Raw genomic sequence first — 25,039 nt, 5'->3', positions numbered from 1 at the left:
ATATCATTGTACATCATGTTGGATTGGACAAGGTGTCACAATACTCAGGTGTTGGATTTGATAGTATGTCAGAAAACTCAAGGGTCAGATTATAAATTATAAAATGGTCACTATACATCATTATGTTTGATAAGACAGATGTCGGAATGATCAATGTATATAGTTACATTTCTGCACTCATATCTTCTATAAGCACACAATTCAGTTGATATATATAGTTTCTGGTGCATCAATACTTTCAGCTTTGGCTCAAGGTGATTAAAATGATGATTATTTTTTGTTACTGTACATTATTCATTCATGTACTCGAAGTACAGAGAAAACAGTACTGAAATAAGACTTTTGTAGAACGAATCTTCTTTTTCTGTTAAATCTTTCACAATATGTACAATATTTTGAAGTACATGTACATTATTGATAATATATATGTCTCTACAAATAATTATACATACAGAATGTATGAATAGAGAAAATTTGTCCTTAAAAGTTCAAGATATAATCAACCAAGATCTAAAAAGATTGTAAAATATCTACGATGAAAATTTATTTATAAGTTAAGAGTGCAATTAAGGATAGGTGAAAATTTGCCATTAATTGGCAAGAGGAAATATATTTCATTATCAATCATACATTCTATAGTTGTTGTTTTATTCTTAAATCTAGATACATAGTGTAAGAGATTTAAAAGTGCATATATGCTGAAAAATCACAAAATAATTCGAGTTGAACATGTACCAAGGATTACCTCCCCTTGTCCATGTGTTGCTTCAGTTCTTTGTCGAAATATATCAGTCACTGCATGGCCAGTCTTCGATTTATGAAAATATTGAGAATATGTACTAAAGAGAAGAAAATGACTGAAATTTGTAAACTTTCAGTTTTGCTAAGATTTGTCTTTGGTTGAATTCACTATTCGAGATGTTAAGTGAATATGAGGTCCAACAGCTAGTTTAATTTAGTTAACCCTTTCACCAATGTAGACCGTAATGGATTCATCCAGATAAATGTATGGTAGAGTCTACTCAAGGAACCTAGGGGTGAAAGGGTTAAAACATAAATAATATATACCTGGGCACTAATTGGAAACATAAACACTTCTATGCAAAAATAAATCCATTTCTTCAAAATACTGACAAGCTAGGTCAGATGGGAATGTACTGGTCTTCCAAGATGACTTTGACATCTGTATATCTGTTGTCTTGGCGTTAAATACAATATTTGATGATGTGGTACACAGCAGTTATGATGTCATCACATGGAATTATTTACATGATAAAATAACTAATTGTTATTGATCATGATGTACAATGATGTCATCAAGAGTGTTGTCAGATACAATTCTGATGATGTCATACACAACTTTCATAAGTGTCTTTTGGATACTGTGAGGCATCAAAATTTGAATTTGAAGCTGAAGATGATGAAGGCCAACCTGTAAAAATAAAAACAAATTATATAACAGACTAAAATGAATATGCTGTAATATTTATTAAGTTAATGAAGGATTACAAGGTCATCTTTTCAAGGAAATTTGGTATCCCTTTACCCTCCATGTTGTGAGCCACAAGAAAAATATGATGGCTCTATGACTTAGGTTTCTATATAAAAAGGCTTTTGAAATTTCCAACATATTTGATATCTGTGACCTTAATAGTGGTTAAAAGTCATTTAAATTTGATAAACCAAAGAAAGCTACAGGTCCAATAAAACTCTAGGGCTCTGATATGAATAATTTGAATCTTTTTACATCTGACCCTGTGACCTTGCTAAAGTCAAATGAACTTCATTTCCCACTAACTCAATAAGTCAAAGAACAAACACCATAGTTTTCAGCTTCATGCTCTTGAAGATAAAACACTTGAAGCTTTAAAGTATTTGAAACCATGCAGTGGCATTGAAAATGGGTCAAAGTCACTTGTGTTAACAAATTTGATTGCTATTTACTTCTAGCTATAGACTATAAATGCATGCCAATAACATAACTCTTTGAATTGTAATGTTGTAGAAGTAGATGTTTTACATATCTAATACATGTGACCTTGAAAGTGGATAAAAGTCGTTCATTTAAGCATGCTATAAGTCAAATATCATGTACATACTTATTGTTGTGCATAAGTTGTTTGAAGTTTTGAACATATTTAGCTTGTCAACCTTAAAATTAAGCTAGTGTAGTTCATTCCATGAATCACAGTTAATAGTACTTATATTCCGTGCAAGCTGCAAATTAATATCTGTAGCCCAAGGCTTAAGGTAAAAAGGGTAGCGCAAAAGTCTGACATTAGTGAAATATCTAGCTTCGTTATCAAGTGGTTCAATGAACTGCTGACCCACATATGGACTAGTAAAGTTTTGATACAGACATGCACTACTTATCATTTTGAACAATATTGAGTAAGTGGAGGAATAAACACTGGGAAGTATTATCCTGACCGACTGTAGTGGCTTTCAAAAGTAATTTTTAGCCAATGCCACTGGCCTTTCAATGAGGCCAAGATCATTTAATTAAACAAACGATAGTCCTTGACCTCAACAAGCTAAATACCAAACATACTTATATCATTATTAGCATGACTGAATGCCTTAGTTGAATAAGGAAGATGTCGACTGCCAAAAGACAAATATTAACATTTCATCTATAAAAGGAAAATGGATAGGTACAGCTAACACACAGCGTTGTCGACTGAGAATACATTTAGAAGTAGCGTTATAGAACATACAATAAAACCAGGCAACTGGAGTTCTGATCCATTAGCTATCTGGTTGGATAGATATATACACAAAGATTACCTTTGAGATCTATACCGAAGCAGGTTAGTCTGGTCAGGTCTGAATTGGATTTATTGGTTACGATTGCACTTCGGACATTGACCAGAGATGACCGCCGACTGGACACAGACTGCATATAATTTGGATTGGTCAGTAACAGTTCTTGGATTTGGTATAATTTGGTACTGACATCCTTGCCCACAAGCACATGCAGAATGGATGCCATGAAACTGTCTGTATCTAGATGGTTTTTCAGCTGAGGAATGGGCCATGTCAATAAAAGACTGTCATCAGCTGCTTCTATTGAAACCTGGTGTTAAAAAATTACAAAAAATACAACATAATAAAACATGAAATCAAGACAAAAGGTAACTGCAGTCAAACCCGTGCTAAGAGACCACCCTCAAGGAGTCTAAAAAGTGGTCTCTTAACACAGGTGGTCTCTTAACACAAGTGGTCTCTTAACACAAGTGGTCTCTTAAAACAGGTTAATTCACATTCAATGAAGTCACTGGGGAGCATTAAAAGTTGTCTCTTTATACAGTTGGTCTCTTTACACAGGTGGTCTCTTAATGAAGGTGTTTGGGTGAGCAGGTATGAATGCACTATTTCATGTTACTTTGATGTGAAGTCAGCCTGGTAATGTTTTAGATCAATGCTATGTTGTGACAGCTTAAGATTAAATGCCATCAATACTCAGAATTATTTCAAATACATCCAGTTTCTGTTTTCAAAATTAGAAATCCTTTGAACTTTGTACACTTTCACTGTGTAGTGAGGATCATCTTATCTTTTCAAGGATAAAATACTGATGTAAGTCAGGTGATAATGGTTGATAAATATTATTTATTTAGACATTCTTTCAGAAAAAAGTGACAATTTCATTTCATTTTTATCTCTGCTGTCAAGTAAAAGATGTTTGTGAGATAACATCACAACATCTGGTACACTATCTAGCCACTGGGACCCAGATTAACACCTCTTAGGATTTGACCAAAATAATATATATATACCATATTGTTGACATATATATGTGGAAAACAATAAGTTATGATGGTGTTATTACAAGTACAAAGGTTCATTTAAAATATCTCTGCACTAAATATGATAAGATGTTGAGAACATTTATCAAATTCATGGTTGGTAGCAGAAGAATAACCATATCTTCTATTAATTATTTTGTTGCTTAATTCTTTCTGAATGAAATTTCAGAAAAAATTGCAAAAGCTTGTAATTGTAGACCACAAACAGGTGAAGGTTATAGACATTATATATATATATATATACAGTAAAACCTTGTCATAATGCCACCATTATTTGAGCAAAAATGTGCAATTGTTAACCCTTTCACCCCTATGTAACTTTAGTAGACTCTACCATGCACTGATGTGGATGAATCCATTTTGGTCTACAGTGGTGAAAGGGTTACAAGGTGTTTGGCCATCAATTGAGAAAACTGTATAAATGAATTCTGATTCGGAAATGAGAAAACAGGACCTTGATAAATGTCAGCATTTGAAGCGTGGTGGAAAATGAAAGAGGGGCATTTTCCAAAGTTTTTACCGTAAATTGATATTGACACCTTATTATTGCCTTAAACATTTATCAGTCATACAATATGTCAATCTAACAATATCACTTTGAACAGTTGAAGGTTACAGCCATATTGCAATTAATGTCATCGTGACAGGTAAATATCAACATCGACTTGAAGAGGTAAAGGTCATAATTTTGTATGTATCAACATCACCTTGAAGTCATAGACATAAAACAGCATCACCTTGAATGTTGTATAACATGGAATGTTTTGGAGTATACTTTTTTTATGGTGTGAAAATACAGAGTATTCAGATTCCCCATATATAAAACAACTAGGAGTTTACATTCGCGTATCCAGTTGAAACGGTTGAACCTGTAAAGAAAACGACAGGCACAGATCTGAACCCAGGCTGACCTCAGTAAAATTTGGCACGTGTAGATTGTGGGGTCGAGACATACCTGACTAATGTCAAGCCACATGTAGTTTTTTTATATACGTTATGTCATTCAGTGGACGGATGAAAGGAGGGCATAATATTCTTGATACATTGTTTTTTATTCTCCGAAACTGTGCATTTATAGATCTGCTTATAGAACAGTCCAAGTGCGTTTGTTTATCGTGGAATATTTCTGCGCCACACATACCGTTTCAACCGAGATAAGCAAATGTAACCCAGTACTCAAATATTTTAACTAAATTAAAGTCTGGCTAGTATATAATTGTATAAAAAAAAACTTATAGCTCTAATATCTTGCATTTTGAATTATTAATTTAATTGTGTAATGGTATATTTTTGATATGGAAATAGAGGCGTAAAGCCTGCGTCCTTTACAATTCCTATTAAAAAATCCTAACACTTTCTTTAATTTACCAAATAGCGTTCTGTGTCCTTTTAATTACAGGTAATGCATGGTTACTAAAAACTACCTTACCAATAAATAATCTTTTGTGCAGATGCACTGTACATTGTACAAAAAAACTGAATGTATATTGAACATGTTTTCCTCCCTATAGAAGTCCCATTAATGAAAGTCATATATAGATGTAGGTCAATGTTCATTACCGGACCATCCGCTATAGAGAACCACTAGCTTCTCTGAGGATTTCTGGTCCACTCTTAGAGAGTTCCTGGTAGTTTACAAGAGAAGTGCTCAATCTAATGGCCTATATATGTATAAGCCAATTCTTGCATAAACAAATGACATGTAATGGAAACATTCCTTATCCAGTCTACAGCAATTTGATACAAAATTAGGGCACTACCCTCTGCTTTGTATATCTATATAAACGGCAGTGTATATTAAATATGTTACAAAGCAAAAGATGAAAGAAAACTTTATATTAATGTCTATATCCATTAGAGGTTTCTAGACTCCAGCTCCCCCAGCATTAGTACCAGGTAAAAGCCTTCCTTTCAGAACTAAATTGAACATGTCTGTGATCTTATATTTAGTAAGCCTAATTACCACCAGGATTTACGTTTTCTTCATTTCTACATATTTATACACATGGCTATACCTTTACAATTCCAACATAATAATACATGTATCTCTTACATTATGCCCACATACTACTACCTCGTACAATGCCCACATATTAATACCTGACTTACAATGCTCACATACTAATACATCTTACAATGCCCACATACTAATACCTGGCTTACAATGCCCACATACTAATACCTGGCTTACAATGCCCACATACTAATACCTGACTTACAATGCCAACATACTAATACCTCGTACAATACCCACATACTGATCTTTTACAATTCCAACATAATAATACATGTACCTCTTACATTATGCCCCCATACTAATACCTCGTACAATGCCCACATACTAATTCCTGACTTACAATGCCCACATACTAATACCTCTTACAATGCCCACATATTAATACCTGACTTACAATGCCCACATACAAATACCTGACTTACAATGCCAACATACTAATACCTCGTACAATACCCACATACTGATCTTTTACAATTCCAACATAATAATACATGTATCTCTTACATTATGCCCACATACTACTACCTCGTACAATGCCCACATATTAATCCCTGACTTACAATGCCCACATACTAATACCTGTCTTCCAATGCTCACATTGTAATACATCTTACAATGCCCACATACAAATACCTGACTTACAATGCCCACATACAAATACCTGACTTACAATGCTCACATACATGTACCTCTTACATTATGCCCACATACTAATACCTCGTACAATGCCCACATACTGATCTTTTACAATTCCAACATAATAATACATGTACCTCTTACATTATGCCCCCATACTAATACCTCGTACAATGCCCACATACTGATCTTTTACAATTCCAACATAATAATACATGTACCTCTTACATTATGCCCACATACTAATACCTCGTACAATGCCCACATACTAATACCTGACTTACAATGCCCACATACAAATACCTGACTTACAATGCTCACATACTAATACATCTTACAATGCCCACATTCTAATACCTGAATTACATTGCCCACATACTAATACCTGACTTACAATGCCCGCATACCAATACCTCTTACAATGCCCACATACCAATACCTGACTTACAATGCCCACATACAAATACCTGACTTACAATGCCCACAAACCAATACCTCTTACAATGCCCACATACTAATACATCTTACAATGCCCACATACTAATATCTCGTACAATGCCCACATACTTATACCTCTTACAATGCCTACATACCAATACCTGCCTTACAATGCCCACATATTAATACCTGACTTACAAGGCCCACATACTAATACCCGACTTACAATGCCCACAAACCAATACCGCTTACAATGCCCACATACTCATAACTGACTTACAATGCTCACATGCTAATACATCTTACAATACTCAAAAACTAATACATCATACAATGCTCACATACTCATACCTGACTTACAATGCCACATACTAATACCTGTCTTAAAATGCCCACATACAAATGCCTGACTTACAATGCCCAAATACAAATACCTGACTTAAAATGCCCACATACAAATACCTGTCTTACAATGCCCACATCCCACATACTAATACATCATACAATGCTCACATACTAATACCTCTACAATGCCCACATACAAATTCCTGACTTACAATGCCCAAATACAAATACCTGTCTTACAATGCCCACATGCAAATACCTGACTTACAAGGCCCACATACTAATACCTATTAAAATGCTCCCATGCTAAAACATGACTTACAATGCCCACAAACCAATACCGCTTACAATGCCCACATATTAATACCTGACTTACAAGGCCCACATACCAATACCTGCCTTACAATGCCGACATACTAATACCTGACTTAAAATGCCCACATACAAATACCTGTCTTACAATGCCCACATTCTAATACCTTTTACAATGACCACATACTAATACATCTTACAACGCTCATATACCAATACCTGACTTAAAATGCCAACATACCAATACCTGACTTACAATTCTCACATACTAATACCTGTCTTAAAATGCCCACATACAAATTCCTGACTTACAATGCCCACAAACCAATTAATACATGTATCTCTTACATTATGCCCACATACTACTACCTGACTTACAATGCCAACATACCAATACCTGACTTAAAATGCCAACATACCAATACCTGGCTTACAATGCCCACATATTAATACCTGACTTACAATACCCACATTCTAATACCTTTTACAATGCCCACATAGTAATACATCTTACAATGATCACATACTAATACATCTTACAAAGCCCACATACTAATACCGGACTTACAATGCCCACAAACTAATACCTCTTACAATGCCCACATCCCAATACCTGACTTACATTGCCCACATACTAATACCTATTACAATGCTCACATACTAATACCTGACTTACAATGCCCACATTCTAATACCTTTTACAATGCCCACATACTAATACATCTTACAATGCCCACATACTAATTCCTATTACAATGCTCACATACTAATACCTGACTTACAATGCCCACATACCAATACCTCTTACAATGCCCACATACTAATACCTCGTACAATGCCCACATACTAATACCTGACTTACAATGGCCACATATTTATACATCTTACAATGCCCACATACTAATACATCTTACAATGTCCACATACTAATACCTCTTACAATGCCCACATACTTATACCTCTTACAATGCCCACATACTAATACCTCTTACAATGCCCACATACTAAAACCTCGTACAATGCCCACATACCAATACCTCTTATAATGCCCACATACTAATACCTCTCACAATGCTCACATACTAATACCTCTTACAATGCCCACATACCAATACCTCTTATAATGCCCACATACCAATACCTCTTACAATGCCCACATACTAATACCTCTTACAATGCCCACATACATGTACTCTTACTTATCTTTCTTCTGAGAAAACTGTCCTGCCCTGTTTATGCTAAATTCTTTTTTTGATCTTACTTAAGTTTCCATCTGTTCTGTTTTTCCCTATATCCTCCCTTTCATTGGAGAACCAGCACATCTGCATACATGCTATACCCATTTGACTTGTCAATTTTTTTATCCAACTCCTGCACCTATATCTCCCATTAATGTACATCTAGAACCTCAACCACTTGTGATTACACACCTGTTTATCTGTTATAATACCCATCTTTTAACTGCCTTTTCCTAAATTATCATTTCTTGGACCCTTACCTGCTACCCCATATTGCTTCATTCAAAGCACACCTATACATGTATGTCTCCACATAGCTCTAAACTCCCTGTCTCTATATCCTTCCATTGCTCTGTACTCTGCCTCACCCTAGCTAATCCCCCTCATTGCCCTCATGGTTTTATATCCCCTTGTGTTTTCTTGTCTTGCCCACCTGGAAGGTAGTGCCAGTGTGTCCAGTTAGCCGATAGGAGTCATACTCAGGTGAGTCCACCAGCTGGTCTGCCTCTATGAAATGTAGAAACAACTGCTGATACATCACTTTTAACCTACAGAATAAAAGGGTGAAGAAAAGCTTATTTTTACGTATTATAAATAGATAATATTTCTATGCTTATTTAATAAATGTGTTCAGAATTTAAAATTTCACTACACACAAACAATAAAGCACCTTTACAAAAAGCATAAATAAATAATTACATGCAGGTGACAAAATGTCTTCACTTAACAGTCTATTTCTCATTGTATTTTTAATTTGCTATCACAAATGATAATCCTATCTTACAAGTTATGGTAATTGATTTCCCAAATATGTTTAACTAATCCATTTTTTCACGATAACATTTAAAATTTTCCCTGATAAATTATACAAGAGGCCCAATGGGCCTGCATCACTCACCTGGTATTAATCTCACACTTGTAATCTTAAAAGTGGACTAAAATACAGCTACAGGCAGAATATCAGTGTTTGATTCACAAGAACCTATTAAAAGATTTAAACATGAAGCGTGTGTCCTTGAATGTCGAACAAGAACATTAGGTTGAAAGTGGTTCAAGGTCATTCATTTGAACAAACTTGGTAGCCCTTCATCCAAGCATGCTACAGGCCCAATATCAGTACCCTTGACCTTTTGGTTATTGAGAAGAAGTTGTTTGAAGATTTTAAGACATCTGACCCCAGTGACCTTGATAGTGGGTTAAGGTCATTCATACCAGCATGCTACAGGCCCAATATCAGTACCCTGAGCCTTATGGTTATTAAGAAGAAGTGGTTTGAAGATTTTAAGACATTTGACCCCTGTGACCTTCAAAGTTTGTCAAGGTCATTCATTTGAACAAACTTGGTAGCCCTTCATCACAGCATGCTACTAGCCAAATAGCATCATCCTAGGGTTTTCGGTTATTGTGAAGAAGTTGTTTAAAGGTTTTTAACATATTTGACCCCTGTGACCTTGAATATATATAAAGGTCATTCATTTGAACAAACTTGGCAGCCCTTCATCCTAGCATGTTACTGGCCAAATATCATTACCCTAGGCCTCTTAGTTATTGAGAAGAAGTTGTTTAAAGTTTTCAACATATTTGACCCCTGTGACCTTGAAAATAGGTGAAGGTCATTTATTTTAACAATCTTAACTCGTAGCCCTTCATCCCAGTTTGCATCTGGCCAAATATCATCATCATAGGCGTTTTGGTTATTGGGAAGAAGTAAATGTTTAAAGAAGAAAAATGACGCTGGACGCCAGAGGACGGACGGATGGACGCCGCACCATGGCATAAGCTCAGTTGGCCCTTCGGGTCAGGTGAGCTAATAAATGAAATATACAACATGAAATTCTTAGGCCCCTAAGTTCATGTATCCAGTTCAACTGTTTAACTCAACTGAACCCAAAAAGAAATGACCGGCTCAGATCTGACCTGAGGCTGACCCCTCATCCAAAATTTGGTATGTGCATTTTGAGGGGTCCAGATGTGCCTGACCAAAGCAAAAATATGTTATTTTAGGAACTGTTATAAAATTTAGTTCATTTGTGATAGAAGTACAGATTAGTCTTGATACATTATTATTTGTCACAAATTTTTGAAACTGTACATTTTCAGCATTGCCTATAAGATCAGCACAATTTATCATAGTATGATAGACTATTTCCGCACCACCTGAAGAAACAGGATAAGCAAAATTGGCTTATTTACTGTAATAGTAAGCTGTATTTACTCGCCACCATGACAAAGGACTATGTGTCATTTTTGGCCTCATTATAAGTGAAAATTTCAACTTGAATTTAATTACCATTTTCTATTATAAACATCATATTGGTAAATTGGGACTATCTTTCTTCGTGCAGAGTTTTTCAAACACGCATGCGTAGATGCCCTAGTACCATAGCAACAAAACTGCGTGGCTAGGCAGAAATTAATAGCCAAAATAGGGTGTTTTTGGACAGTTAGCATGTAGAAATGAAAGCCTCCGCATATGACAAACAAATATTCCTATCTACCAATGAACATTCGTATGAAAATTGTTAAGAATGTCAAATATTTATTTGCTTGGTGCAGGGGCTGACAGTCTTTCAAAAATTGAAAAGTGTTTAGTTAATTTCCTTCAAAATGGCAAATTTTCAACCAAATAGAGCACAACAGATGATATTCACACATTTTGTTATGAAAATGCGGGTTTTTTGTCTCTCGTTGTAATGTAACATCTCCTAAACCAGTTGTCAAATGAATTTGAAACATCATATTTGTGTACTTCATTTAATCTAGATAACGAATATAGCAACTAATTCTAAATGCCCGAAGAGGTGGGAAATGACCCTTAACCCTTTCAAAACTGTAGACCATAACGGACTCGTCCAGATCAATGCATGGTAGAGTCTACTAAAGTTACATACGGGTGAAAGGGTTAACGCTCCTAGTCCTTTGATTGCTGTTATTACAGAGGGGAAAAGGGTGAACATTATATGTTAAACTGCATGTTTTAAAAAATATCTGAACAATTTCAATTGAAGTATTTAAACTGTGAAAGATTATTACAAACATTTTAATATTGTTTCAAACATCAACATCCTATATATTTAAACATCATCAACCTATTAGATTGTTTTTCTTTAAATTGAAAACAAAGAAAGAAAAATCAAGCGCAGGATTTGCTATCAGACCATCATGAATTTGTGTTCAAGAAGGTAGCAAGAAACCTGTGTACAAATATGTACAATTATCCATATACCAGTTTAACTAATTATGACCAGTGGGGTATATCTGCTAGGGTTATGGGGGCTACTAACACAACAAGTTTTAACTTTGAATGATAAGTTTTCGAGTTTGCTATCTAGTGACCTTGACCTCTGGCATGTCATGCCTTAATCAAACCAATAGGGCGACACATACAAACAGTTTTAACTTTGCATGGTCATTACTTCTTTGGTTACCATTCTGACAATGGTAACCAAGCAATATTCTATTCTCAGCAGAGGTGACCTTAATGTCTGATGGACCCCACCCAGAATCAATAGGGTCCTTTGCATCTACTAGGGCAGCCCACACACCAAATTTGAACTTTGTGTGATTGTTCGCTCTCAAGTTGCCAGACAAATGCAACCAAACAGAACTCTTCTTTTCAGCAACTGTGACCTTGACCTCTAGCGAGGCATGGCAAAATCTATAAACTCTTTGCATGCACTAGGGCAACTTAATACAATGTTTGAAATTGCATAATCATTCATTCTCAAGTTATCATTTGGGCAGGAGCGACGGGACTAGACTGATGGAAGGATGGCCATTCTGTGTGACTGCTATATCCCCAAACTCACAATAGCCTTACTTTAATATTGTAACTAAGTATAAAGTGTATTTTATCTAGGTCCTAAAGGGTATATGGTACCGTTAAATTGACAAAGACAAAGGAACACACCTGCCTTTTACGAGTATGGAGAGTTTGCGTCCCCCTTCTGTGCAGCCTTCCTTTGCATAATATGTTCCCCTTGTCAGCACATAAAGTTCACCTTGGTCACTGATGTCTTTGAACTGCTGACGTGTCACTTTTAGGGGTTTAAATACTTTGCTGTATAATTCATCTAACTCGCTTCGGAACCTCGTTGGAAACATTCTGTACAGAAGTAATGACAAATGTCCAGTATTCACCACAAAGAATAAACAATTCCAGCTGAGCACATCCGGCATGCACACAAAAATTCCCGCCCATATTGAGAAAAACAAATATCCAAAGCCAAGAATGAACCGCAGAAAGAATGCGTGGTGATGGAAGTTAGTAGGTGTTAGAAAGGATAAAACCAGGCACAGATTGGCTAGCTGGAACAGGGCGTGTTGAACTTCCTGCCAGTCACTGCACCCACCCAGGATGTCTGGTGACCCTGTAGCATTCGTAGAATTCATGGGAAGAGGAACAAATGTGGTTGTGCTTGTCGACAAATTAGTCACAGTTTGTTGAAACACTTGTGATAGCGTGGACGTTGATAAGACAGGTGCTGCAGAGGTCTGCCAGCTAGATCTTGATGGTGCAACTGTAGATTCTGTTTCTCTCAACACCTTGGAAGTCAGTTCTGACAGTACAGTTGCTATAGTGTAATTCTCAGAATTTGGAGTTGTTTCCCCTGATGAACTCAGGGTTGTATTCAGTCTCATGATGCCTGTTGTTTTCGTGGACGCAATGCTGCAAATATAAATGAAAGAAAAAACAAAATAATTAGGACATGAAAAAAATAATCTTTAAGAAATAAAAAAGTATTGCATTTCTAAACATTCTAAAGCAAGGCAAGATGCAGAAAAAGATCACTTAAAAGTCTAGAATTTCTTATATCATTAGAAACGCACATATATCAGTTAATGTTTATTACGTGACCACATTTGTATGCAATAGTGAATTTCCTTTTCTATACCATGAAAATAATTATATTTAATTTTGACTTTAAAAGTAGAACGATCAAAGGTTCTGTCATAACCAGTAACCACTTCCAACTGGAAATTGTCTGGTCACAGTTCTTTCCTTCTGCTAGTCCAGAAAACTTTATTATTTCCTTACTTTTTCAATAAGGAAGTGCAATTTGGATGTTAATTGCTTGACATCAAGTCATATATATGGATGTTGCAGCCATTACTTTGATTGGTATAGCAGGACATGAAAGAGCAGGTCTACATTTTACCTGATTATAATACAATAACTAACTAACTAAAATATCTGTATGAAGTGAATATACTCCCTTGGCCCTATGGTTGACCTATAAATAGCAACTATGACCTTGGCATTGACCTTCTGACCCTGAAATACAATTTCATTCAAATTCTTCTCATAAGTAATCAGGACAGGACATAAGACAATATACCCCTCCTGTACACAATACATCACATTGCATCACAGAACCAGCTTTCTGGTACACCGACACACAATGGCATCACAGAACCAGCTTTCTGGTACACCGACACAAAATGGCATCACAAAATCAGCTTCTTGATACCCAAACACAAAAAAGCATCACATTACCAACTCCCTGATACCTTAATTTACACCAAATGGCATCAAAGAACCAGCTTTTTGTGACATTACAGGAGACTTAGACATCATTGAATCTCTTTTTGTTGTACACAGAACATAACATTGCATACAAAAATCAGGATATTTCATAAATTCGTTCCTTGTGTTCATTCTGATAGAACACAAGGTTGTGTCATAATGGACAACGCTTTCTATAAAATGTGGCCACTTTAAGCAGATTACTACTTATAAAGGTCACACAGTCTCATTAAGGTCATTTAAGGGTGTAAACTGACATTTTATCTCTTTTCTGTAATTCTCTTGGTACCAATCCTAATCGTCACGGTTGGTTGAATTTCAGTCATCTACAACCTCACCTTTGTGAAGAAAAGTCTTTATAATCAGGGTTTTTGATTGATTTCATTTTAATATTACATATTACTTAAGGCAACATTGAGAGCAAGATTAAGTTTATTTGGATTTTTATACTGTCTGGTAAAGGTCATCTTTGGGACCATTCCTAATCTTTATACATGAAAGAGGCAGTGTCTAATCTATCTACAAATTATAGAATCGGCACCTTAATCCTGTACGTAACTGAGCTCTTCATGCCATCATCAGGAAGGCTACAAATTAACGATTCCTCTATACAGAAAATTTTGATGCACTGAAATTATCTGAATACCACCACAAATTGCATTTCTTATCTTAGGGGCACAGATTCAGTGTATATCTTGACAGGCAATTAAAATGCCTCGGTTAACCCCTTTTTAATGGAACATTAGGAGGCCTGCGATCAATTGTATCTTTTCTAAATCAATCAGGCAAGAATTATCATCAAGCTGGTCATTCAATCATACTAAATATGGGTTGGTTATTTCAAAGATCACCTGGTTTACTATCGGTAGAAGATTCTAACGTCGTTACCAATTTGGGGAAGGCTTGGTGATAATGAGCATTTAGAGATGTAATAGCTAGGGCAGATTGTTTAGTTAGCGTATCTTAACAGGAGGCACGGTAGTCTAGTAGCTATAGTAGGACACAGGGCTCGTGACCGAAGGGTTGCGGGTTCGAGTCACAGCAAGACACTGTATTGTGTCTTTGAGCAAGATACTTTACTCCGCTTGTTCCAGTCTACTCAGCTGTAAATGAGTATGTGGTTGGGCAGCGCTAGAATTGTTGAATGCTACCTGTGAGCACCTATATGTAAATGGCAGCTCCGGCTGTATGCTCCCCAGGGAGTTGTGAATGATATTGGCTGGTTGCAAAGGCCCTATAACCACGGATAATAGGTTGTGAACCGCTTTGAGACGACCTACGAACAAGGTACTGATAAAGCAGTAAATAAGAACCTCAAATTATTATTATTATTATTATTATTATCATCATCAACACTGGAGTTATACAAAGTGTGAATTGTCCAGTAGATGAATTTTCAATAAGATTCAACAGTTTGGAAATATGTAACATCAAAGTTTTACTCAATACACACAAACAATGTACGGATTAAACATGTTGCGACATTTCAAGACCGACTGGTTCCTTTGAGACACTATGACTGAGTGAGGAGTAATTGATACCCAGACAATGTGACAAAATTGTAAACATTGTATGTCACTTGTCATGGGAGGATTTGCTTATTGATAGAAAGTGTATACACACTGTATCAAATAGGTTACTGGTAGGGTTCAGATCTATCCCCCTCTCCCGTTGGGTCAGTATCGGTTTATACAGATGAGTCAGCTGTTGTCCCCCCTTGTCTCTGTTCATGTTTTTTAGTTTTTCTGATTTTGATTGCTTCATTGATTTGTCTTGTGTTCATATGCTGTTTCCTTTCCACTATTTTGGCATTCTCCTTTAAATCAACATGTGATTTTGGGAGTTAGCGTGATCTGTTAATGTTGATTTATTGTAATGGGTGGCGGATGGTTTGATTGTGATTCTGGTAAAATTGGTATTCATGCTCATTTTACTATGCATTTTGATGTTCTTTGATATGTATTCCAAATTTCTTCCCAGTTTTCTCCTATACATAATGTCTGCAGATTCTTGCAAAGAATGTTTTATACAACTCTTTTGTTTTTAGAATGTCAGCCACAAGTAACTGTCTGAGTGTTGTCACTGGTTTCTTCAGGGTATGAAATGGTGTTTCCTCATTACCCATGCAAATGCCTCAGACTTCATATGATTGACATAAGAAGTTGACGATTTTGTGAGCGGATTGTTAATCTTTGAAACTCCCTTCCAGATGCCGTGGTTATGTCACCCGGAATAGTCAAAACATTTGAATCCCGATTGGATAAACACTGAATGCTTTTTTAACCACGAGATAGATAACAATGAACTTATTCATAATCAGGCCATCATCATATAAACTGATGTTTAATTTTATGATCTGGATATATAGGCATTATGCCTGCGTCCAGTATTATTATTATTATTATTATATACTCAAACACATTGTTCGAGAGCTAGCTAGAACCTCAACCAACGCATTGTTGAGAAGCTACGGAATCCCATACTCAAAACTCATTGTTCAGAAGCTAACCTTACACTCAAACTCAATGTGCAGGTACTTGAACTCAAACTTAAACTCAATGGTCAGTAACTTGACTTTTCATGTCAAACTACAATTTTATACACAAAGTTTTGTCCAATTGCTGAAAATGTTTCAGAAATGGCCATGCATGTTTATAAACCTGAATTTGACCATTAATAATTCTTGATGATCATGGTTCAATACATTTATTGTGAAATATATAGTACAAACGTTGGTAACACTTTTAACCTGTTGGTGATGATAACAATTTTCCAAATGATCATGCAGTACTGGTAAATTTTTACAAAGATGACTTAATTATCCCATAGATTATTATACAAAAACTGCACACTCAAATGAATTTAATCCAAGGAGTGGAATTAAACTTAATATTCACTTCACTTATGACGATATCTGCAACCTCACTGACATAAGGAGGGAGCTTAGTGACATCCATTCTTTAAGTTATACATACTTCCCACAAAACTCATCCGTCAAACATTTATTAACTGGTATATTTATATTTCTTATTCGGCATTATATAATAATCTTACTTAATAGTAACCATTTTTCATACGCAATGTTACATAAACAAAATATATGTAACAGCAAGAGGTAATTATTTTTTCAATGTCTCTGCTATAGGAGTCGAACCCAGGACCTCTGGCTTACTAGTCTTACGCTCTACCGAATGAGCTAAAGTGAAATTCTCCCTAGTGGAGTCGGTAGGAAGCGGCTAGTATTTTACCAGAGTGACATATATTTCAACATCAAGCAGAAATAAATTGAAAATATCGATCATAATACAAGTTTACTAATATATTGTGAGTCAATAGACATCAACACATAATCAAATCTATAAACATATGTACTCTCATGCGATAACTAAGCATCAAGCATTGTTCTGATTCAGATCTAGTTCTGTGTTTAGTCTCTCCGTCTCATCAGGACAACACCATTAGTAACCGCCACTGTAGTCGACAGCCGTAAACAATAACCTAATATTATATCAGTTTTGTACGCTAGCTATTACCACTTGCTAATGGGTCTACCAGGAATATTGGATAAACAAAATTGCTCATGTGTTTAATACAATATGTGTGAGGCTTCATTTAGGCCGACATTTCATTAATACAGAAAATCAGCCTCACAGATCATTATGCTTTATAAGGTCAAAATATATTACAAACCCTGTGCCTGCTAATATGTGTACATGGGGAGGTTTGTCTGTGTCAATCAGCTGAATGTTTCATTATATGTCTTTGAAGAATCCAATATCAGTCTCATTATTAAAAGCTGACTATAGTTTTAAAACATAATGAGAAAAAACTAATCACGAATAAACAAACTTTATTAACACTGACATTCATGCCTAGAAGTGTAAGATAGGGAAATTCCACACAAGGGGTTTTCAAATTTGGTAAAATTCAAGGCTTTGCCGAGCGTTTTGCCAAATTTGAAAATCCTGAGGGTGTAGTTTCCCTATCCTACACCTCTGGGCATAAAAGAGTATTTATTTCTCATTCCGACTACCAGAATAAGCTCAGAAACCATGAAAATGTGTTTGTGCTGGCTATACCATTATGAAAATATCAATTTTTACACTGAGCTTTTTTGACGAAAAGGAATCTGTCAGAAATTTCGCATACCTCGTATTTGCAAACATACACAGAAAAAATGATCTCATCTTTCTAACTCGCTTGGTCAATATGTTTTAAAGGTTTTATTTTTATCAAACTGCCTTTTCCACATGATGGCATCAGACTTTTCCAAATTCGTAATGTCGTTTTTGAGCAATTTGTGAAATGAAGTGTAAGAAAGAAATTTCTTCCACCGCTTTCTTATCCTGGACAGCTCTTTGTTACACACAAGGAAATGAGAGAATAACGTTTCTAGCCAGGAATATAATCTATATTATTACAAAGTAAAGGACTTAAAATTGTTAGCAAAAAATAGCTGTGTTTCTGAGGTAGATAAAACCCATAAGTTCCGAGTCTTGGGCTAGCTCGAACCCTTGTACATCCTGTTGTATTTTCTATTTGTGTTACATTCTGACTACGAAAAAGAAATGGAAACAAGAGACTCAATGGGCCTGCATCACTCAACTGGTATTAATCTCATACTTGTAACCTTAAAGTGATCCAAACTAAAGCTACAGGCAAAATATCAGTATTTATGACTATATAAAGTCATTCAAAACAACCTGTTAAAAGATTTTAAAACATTTGACCCCATGACCTTGAAAGTCCAAAAAGGTCATTACGTTGAGCAAACTTTATAGCCTTCATCTAAGCATGCAACTAGCCATATATCACTACCCTAGACCTTTTGTTTAATGAGATTAGGTCATTTAAAGGTTTATACATATCTGACCAAATGTGACCTTGTAATTGAGTCAAGGTCATTCAAATTACTATATAGCCCTCCATCCAAATATCAACATTCTGGGCCTCATAGTTATTCATAAGAAGTTGCTTAAAGATTTTAAACAAATTTGACTCCTGTGACTATGAATATAAGTCAAGGTCATTCATTTGAACAAACTTGGTATCCCTTCATCCAAGCATTCTAATGGCCAAATATCATCATCCTGGGCATTTTGGTTATTCAGAAGAAATTGTTTAAAGAATTTAAACATGTTTGACTCCTGTGATCTTGAATATAAGTCAAGGTCATTCATTTGAACAAACTTGGTTGCCCTTCATTCCGGCATGCAACTGGCCAAATATCATCACCCTAGACATTTTGGTTATTCAGAAGAAGTACTGTTTAAAGATTTAAATATATTTGACCGCTGTGAACTTGAATATGTGTGAAGGTAATTTATTTGAACAAACTTGGTAGCCCTTCATCCCAGCATGGTGCTGACCAAACATCACCATCCTTGTCCTTTTGGTTATTCAGAAGAAGTTGTTTGAAGTTTTTAACATATTTGACCCCTGTGACCTTGAATATAAGTAAAGGTCATTTATTTAAACAAACTTGGTAGCCCTTCCTCCCAGTTTGCCTCTGGCCAACTATCGTCACCCTTCATCCCAGCATCCTACTGGCCAAATATCATCATCCTGCAACTTTTAGTTACTCAGAAGAAGTTGTTTAAAGGTTTTTTAAGACAATTGACAACTGTGACCTTGAATATAAGTGAAGGTCATTTATTTGAACAAACTTGGTAGCCCTTCATCCCAGTATGCTACTGGCCAATTAATATCATCACCCTGGGCATTTTGGTAAATTCAGAAGTACCAGGTAGTCGTTTAAAGTTTTTAACACCCCTGTGAGCTTGAATATAGGTGAAGGTCATTTATTTGGTAGCCCTTCATCCCAGTTTGCTTCTGGCAAAATATTGACACCGGAATGCCGCGTCACGGCATAAGCTCACCTGGCCTGAAGGGCCAGGTGAGCTAAAAAATAACTGATATTTTATGTTAGGAAGATGATTTGATAATCCAAAAAGATTTTTTTGCATATAATTAAATTATTATTCATGATTTTCATTTTTACAGGTGATGCTTAAACTCGTTACAAAAAAAGTAATTCTCCTTTCAATTATCAACCTATAGTCAACCTTTGTCCTTTAACCTGACTTGTACATAAATATTTGCCTAGTGTACAACAAGTAAACATTTTGAGTGTTAATACGGATTCCATTGCTGATACGGTGACCTTCAAACATTGATTTCTTGCCGATGGAAATGCAAACAACTGAAAGTCAAATTATCAGTAAATGAGTTTGACCAATATTAATCGGACAAAAATATCCATGACAACCTACTTCTAAATGTTAAAAGTTAATTGTTAATTTGTACAAGTTTTCAAGCTTTCACAGCACTGCAATGTAATCTCAACACTTTTTGAAGGAATGTCTTATGCATTGACTTCTACTCAATCAACTCATTCTGCAGCCTGGAATGTAACACATCACATGTGCATTCGAGTGATAATGGTTGATTCAATCTATGCAAGAAATTATTCCACAGAATTGTCTTCCGAATTGGAATGGTTTCCACACATTTCTATGACTGTTTGTGTTATTATATCTAGAAATTGTGTTCATAAGACAATAGTTGTGGTAAGTCTGTACAATCTCCTCCAAGATAATTTCCACTACGGCTGGCCGGGCGTTAGATTAGACTCACCATGTCTTCTGGTATCAAATTTCACATCATGTCCAGTAGAGGGCGCTCTTATCACCAGCTTCCTTTTGATGCAGTGTGAACATGCATTATGGGAGGACAGTATTCCATGTTGCCAGGCCATGGTATACTGAATTATAATGTACAACATAATCTACAAAATGTTTGGTTTCATTGAGTGTACTTGAGACTAAAATTATACCATTATGTCATGCAAATCCAACATTTTACACACAAGTTATATTTGGGAGTTAAGTTACATAAGTGCTAGGCATTTTTCACATTCAGGAATGTTTTATTTGTGTCATTCTTTCTATACATAGAAGATACAAGATACTTTACTCCACTTGCTCCAGTCTACTCAGCTGTAAATGAGTACATAGTTGGGCAGTGCTAGAATTATAGAATGCTAACTATGAACGCCAAAATGGCAGCACCTGCTGTATGGTCCTTAGGGAGTTGAGAAAGATATTGGTTGGTTGCAAAGGCCCTATAACCACGGATAATTATTTGTGAACTGCTTTGAGACGACCTACGAACTATAGGTTGTGATAAAGTGGTATACAATAACTTCAAATTATTATTTTTATTACATTAACAATGATAAACTCTAACCAATGTTGTGATCCCTTTTTGAGTCCAAAAAGTATCATGCAAAACCAGAATCTGGTGTAACTATATAGTTAAGTTGACCTTCATATCTACACCTTTCTGCAATGAAAGGGGAAAGCTCTGGCTTTATATAGTAACAGTTTTTTGACAAGATGTATTTTTAAGATAAAATTTCACTAAGTCACCCTATAAGACCATAAACTCCAGCATTTGAACAGTTTTGAATCCCTTAATTCTCCCTACCAAAGTTAATCTGATTTCATTAACCCTTTCACCACTGTAGACCATAATGGACTCATCCATATCAATGCATGGTAGAGTCTACTTATAATGTTACATAGGGGTGAAAGGGTTTAAGAAGAAGTCCAAAATGTCAATTGTTAAGAATGACACACCACTGACAAGGTTAGATCACAAACATTAAATGTCACTTAATTAAGCCTTTGGTTTAGTGACCTAAAAATATGGTAATCTCTACAAAATGAAACTCATCCGTCCGACCTTGACCTTTTCAAAATCTTTCTGTTTACTTAAGACATCCTTTTGACTCTTCATATAATCTTTAATTATCTGTTGACTTGATATCCCCTCAGGCATTAAGGTATGGAATTTATAGTAATGGAAATAAACCCTGATTTACTGGAGATAGAAAAGTGATAATTTCACCTAAAATATTTTTATTTGTACATGGCGTATGATGCATAAAATGAAGAAAGCCATTTCTTTCTTTCTTTCTAATGGAGTTCTTTAATGCAAAGAGTATGAGAACGTAGATTTTTATATTGAGTAGAATGGTTTGATAATGGAGTTGGTGATTTTGTTGGTTTATCATTTATACTGCGGAATCATGCAGGTTTCATCCAGTTGACCTTTAGCTTACTTTTACCCCAAATAAGGAGATCATTTTTACCTTGACCTTCACCCTATAATTTTACCATTTATTAGAACCCCCATCACTATCATCAGTTTCATCAATTGTTTACCCTTAATTTACAATCCTCACCTTGAATTCATTCAGTGTCTTAATTTACCTTTGAAATTAGCCAGAATCATCTTCACCTTGAATTTCATATTGTGATAATTATCTTAACAAGTCATTCTCAACCTGACCTTCATTAAACTTTAGTACCTATAATGACAATCATCTTCACCTCCACAGTCTATTTTTAAGTCTAACTCATCCTTACTCTGAATTAATACATTGTCGTTTATTAATCCGTAACCCTTTCACCACTGTAGACCATAATGGACTTATCCAGATCAATGCATGGTAGAGTCTACTAAAGTTACATAGGGGTGAAAGGGTTAATATGTCAGAATCTGTCTCCCCTTGACTTCTCTCCAGTATTTTACCACAAAACATATCCTTGTTGAGCTTACCGAAAGATCCGCGAGCCAAGGACATATACTTTCTTTTCATGATTTTGCTCACATTGAAATAATATCTATTTGACTACAATAAAGACTGTCTGACTACATCATAAACAGATATAAACATTAGATAATGTTATGGGGTGACAACATAAACAGGTATAAACATTAGATAATGTTATGGGGTGACAACATAAACAGGTATAAACATTAGATAATGTTATGGGGTGACAACATAAACAGGTATAAACATTAGATAATGTTATGGGGTGACACCTTGTAACGTTGAAGTCTCCTGTGTATTTAGAGGCCTATAACATTTTGTATTGATCCAATAGGCTATTCAGTCATCCTTCGAAAACGAATAAAATGCTTGTTATTGTCTCCAACAGGACAGAACTCAGTTTCAGAGCCTTGATTTTTTCTCCTACTGAAGGGCATTGTCTTCCACAAAGTAACAAACTTAAAAGGGTTCAAAGGATCGGAGTAATTAACTCTTGTCACAATAATTAATTGATCTTCTTTTTATCATTTTTATGTCTTAGTTCAAAAAGATTGAAGAATTCATCAAGATAATAGCTAAGATTCACCCGAACGAGATTGCATCCCCCGGACCTGGGAGTGGAAAGTAATAACATTGTTTCCTATAAAGCTCCCATATTTTCCCCACGCAGTAGGCGGTGACGTGAACGAAGGACAATCAATTAATTAGAAAACTATAAACAGCGCTGTCTACCCATTGTAATGCTGTAATCTTAGCTATAGGCTGTGTCCGCAAATACGGAAAACACCAACCAACCTTAATGGCATGATTGATACGACTCCTCAGTAAAATTTGCTTCAAGATAACAATATTTTGGGATTTTTCCTTGAAGGAATACATGCCTCAAAATCTGTCAGGTTTCTTCTGTACACAAAAAGAAAATGAAGATAAAATTTTAAAAAGATTGACAAAGTCGAAAACAAATAATGATAAATATGTAAACATTTACAATCAAAAAGAGGTAAACAAAATTTAAGTTTTTTTCAATCTTATATAGCCCGAGATATTTCAATATAAAATTGGACAATTCTTTTTGGTGTATTTGGGGAGATTACCACTAATGACATCACCATGCACCGTGTCAGCTATCTCCATCCTTGGATGAATCGGTATCATGCATTTCCTCATGAATTGATCATTCATCATTTGAAACAAATCGAAAGTTTGGCCTCTTGCCTGGAGAAATGTGATTGATGGAAGCTAGAGAATGCCCCTGAATGAATGTACTTTCTGAAGCCTTAAACCTGGACCTGAAGGAGCATTTGCAATGTTTTTTTTGAAAAGCCAATTTGTTTTTCAAACAGTCAGTTAATTAATTGTCTTCCGATTAACCTTTCCACATCTATTTAAGTCACCGGTAAAACTCCAACTGATAGATTCAGAAATAAATAACGTTTTTTCTTAAAAAGGTTAATTCATTGGAAATGTGGTTGGCAGCTATTTATCTTCTGCAATGCAGCTTCAACGGTATACTGCCAAGATCAATCTCACTAAGGACCTAAAAACTTTGTTCCAAGGGCATTTAACCTTGGCGAATATATCTCGCACTTGTTAACAACATTTTGAAGAAAGAAGGTTTCTGAGTAAGAAACTTGTGAAATTGTGGCAAATAAGTTATGCATATTTGTAGAAAACTTCATTTTGATGCAATATGGGGGAATTGTATTTGAAATACAAAAAGTCACCCTGCATGGTAAATAAAGTATGTAGCCAATTCATTCCGACTCTGTTAGGGAAACCTCTGTTTAACGTATTATAGGTAGAGAGTCAGACTTACTAAACCTTAGGTCACAGGATCATTTTCATTAAGCTGAGGAAAAGAAAAAAATAATCACTGTTAAACAAATCTTCATGAAAATATGGACCTTTGTTAATGCATTCACCCTTGAAATTTCATAATGAACTATTCCAACCTTTGAATTGGAAGAGTTCAAATGTGTCTTCAGGAGTGAATGAGTTAAACAGTTTTATATGATTGTTCTTCAAATGACTTATTCACAAGGCTTAATAAGTTGAATTCTTAATTTAAAAAATAACAAATACAGCGGTATATGCAGT

General features: G+C 35.4%; 1 protein-coding gene across 1 annotated transcript; it reads right to left on the bottom strand.

Moving 5' to 3' along the window:
• Positions 1–635: 635 nt before the first annotated feature.
• On the bottom strand, positions 636–20,983 carry LOC110447688 (blood vessel epicardial substance-A-like). Its single transcript, XM_021493533.1, has 5 exons — positions 20,959–20,983; positions 12,706–13,464; positions 9,229–9,343; positions 2,788–3,076; positions 636–1,432 (listed from the first exon to the last, which is right to left on the bottom strand). The coding sequence occupies exons 2-5, from the start codon at positions 13,434–13,436 to the stop codon at positions 1,350–1,352; spliced, it is 1,218 nt and encodes a 405-aa protein (XP_021349208.1). The 5' UTR covers positions 13,437–13,464; positions 20,959–20,983; the 3' UTR covers positions 636–1,349.
• Positions 20,984–25,039: the final 4,056 nt, after the last annotated feature.

This window comes from Mizuhopecten yessoensis, unplaced genomic scaffold (genome assembly GCF_002113885.1).
Source record: "Mizuhopecten yessoensis strain PY_sf001 unplaced genomic scaffold, ASM211388v2 scaffold3575, whole genome shotgun sequence".
Classification (NCBI taxonomy): domain Eukaryota; kingdom Metazoa; phylum Mollusca; class Bivalvia; order Pectinida; family Pectinidae; genus Mizuhopecten; species Mizuhopecten yessoensis.
This window is presented reverse-complemented; position numbering and strand designations above follow the sequence as displayed.

What these genes read in the sequence shown, in the direction of transcription:
- LOC110447688 (XM_021493533.1), bottom strand. Translation starts at nt 13,436, where the DNA reads ATGAGACTGAATACAACCCTGAGTTCATCAGGGGAAACAACTCCAAAT. An exon ending in ACACTGGCACTACCTTCCAG is followed by an intron (nt 3,077 to 9,228) that starts GTGGGCAAGACA and finishes TTTTAACACCAG; the next exon opens with GTTTCAATAGAAGCAGCTGA. An exon ending in CTTCGGTATAGATCTCAAAG is followed by an intron (nt 1,433 to 2,787) that starts GTAATCTTTGTG and finishes TTATTTTTACAG; the next exon opens with GTTGGCCTTCATCATCTTCA.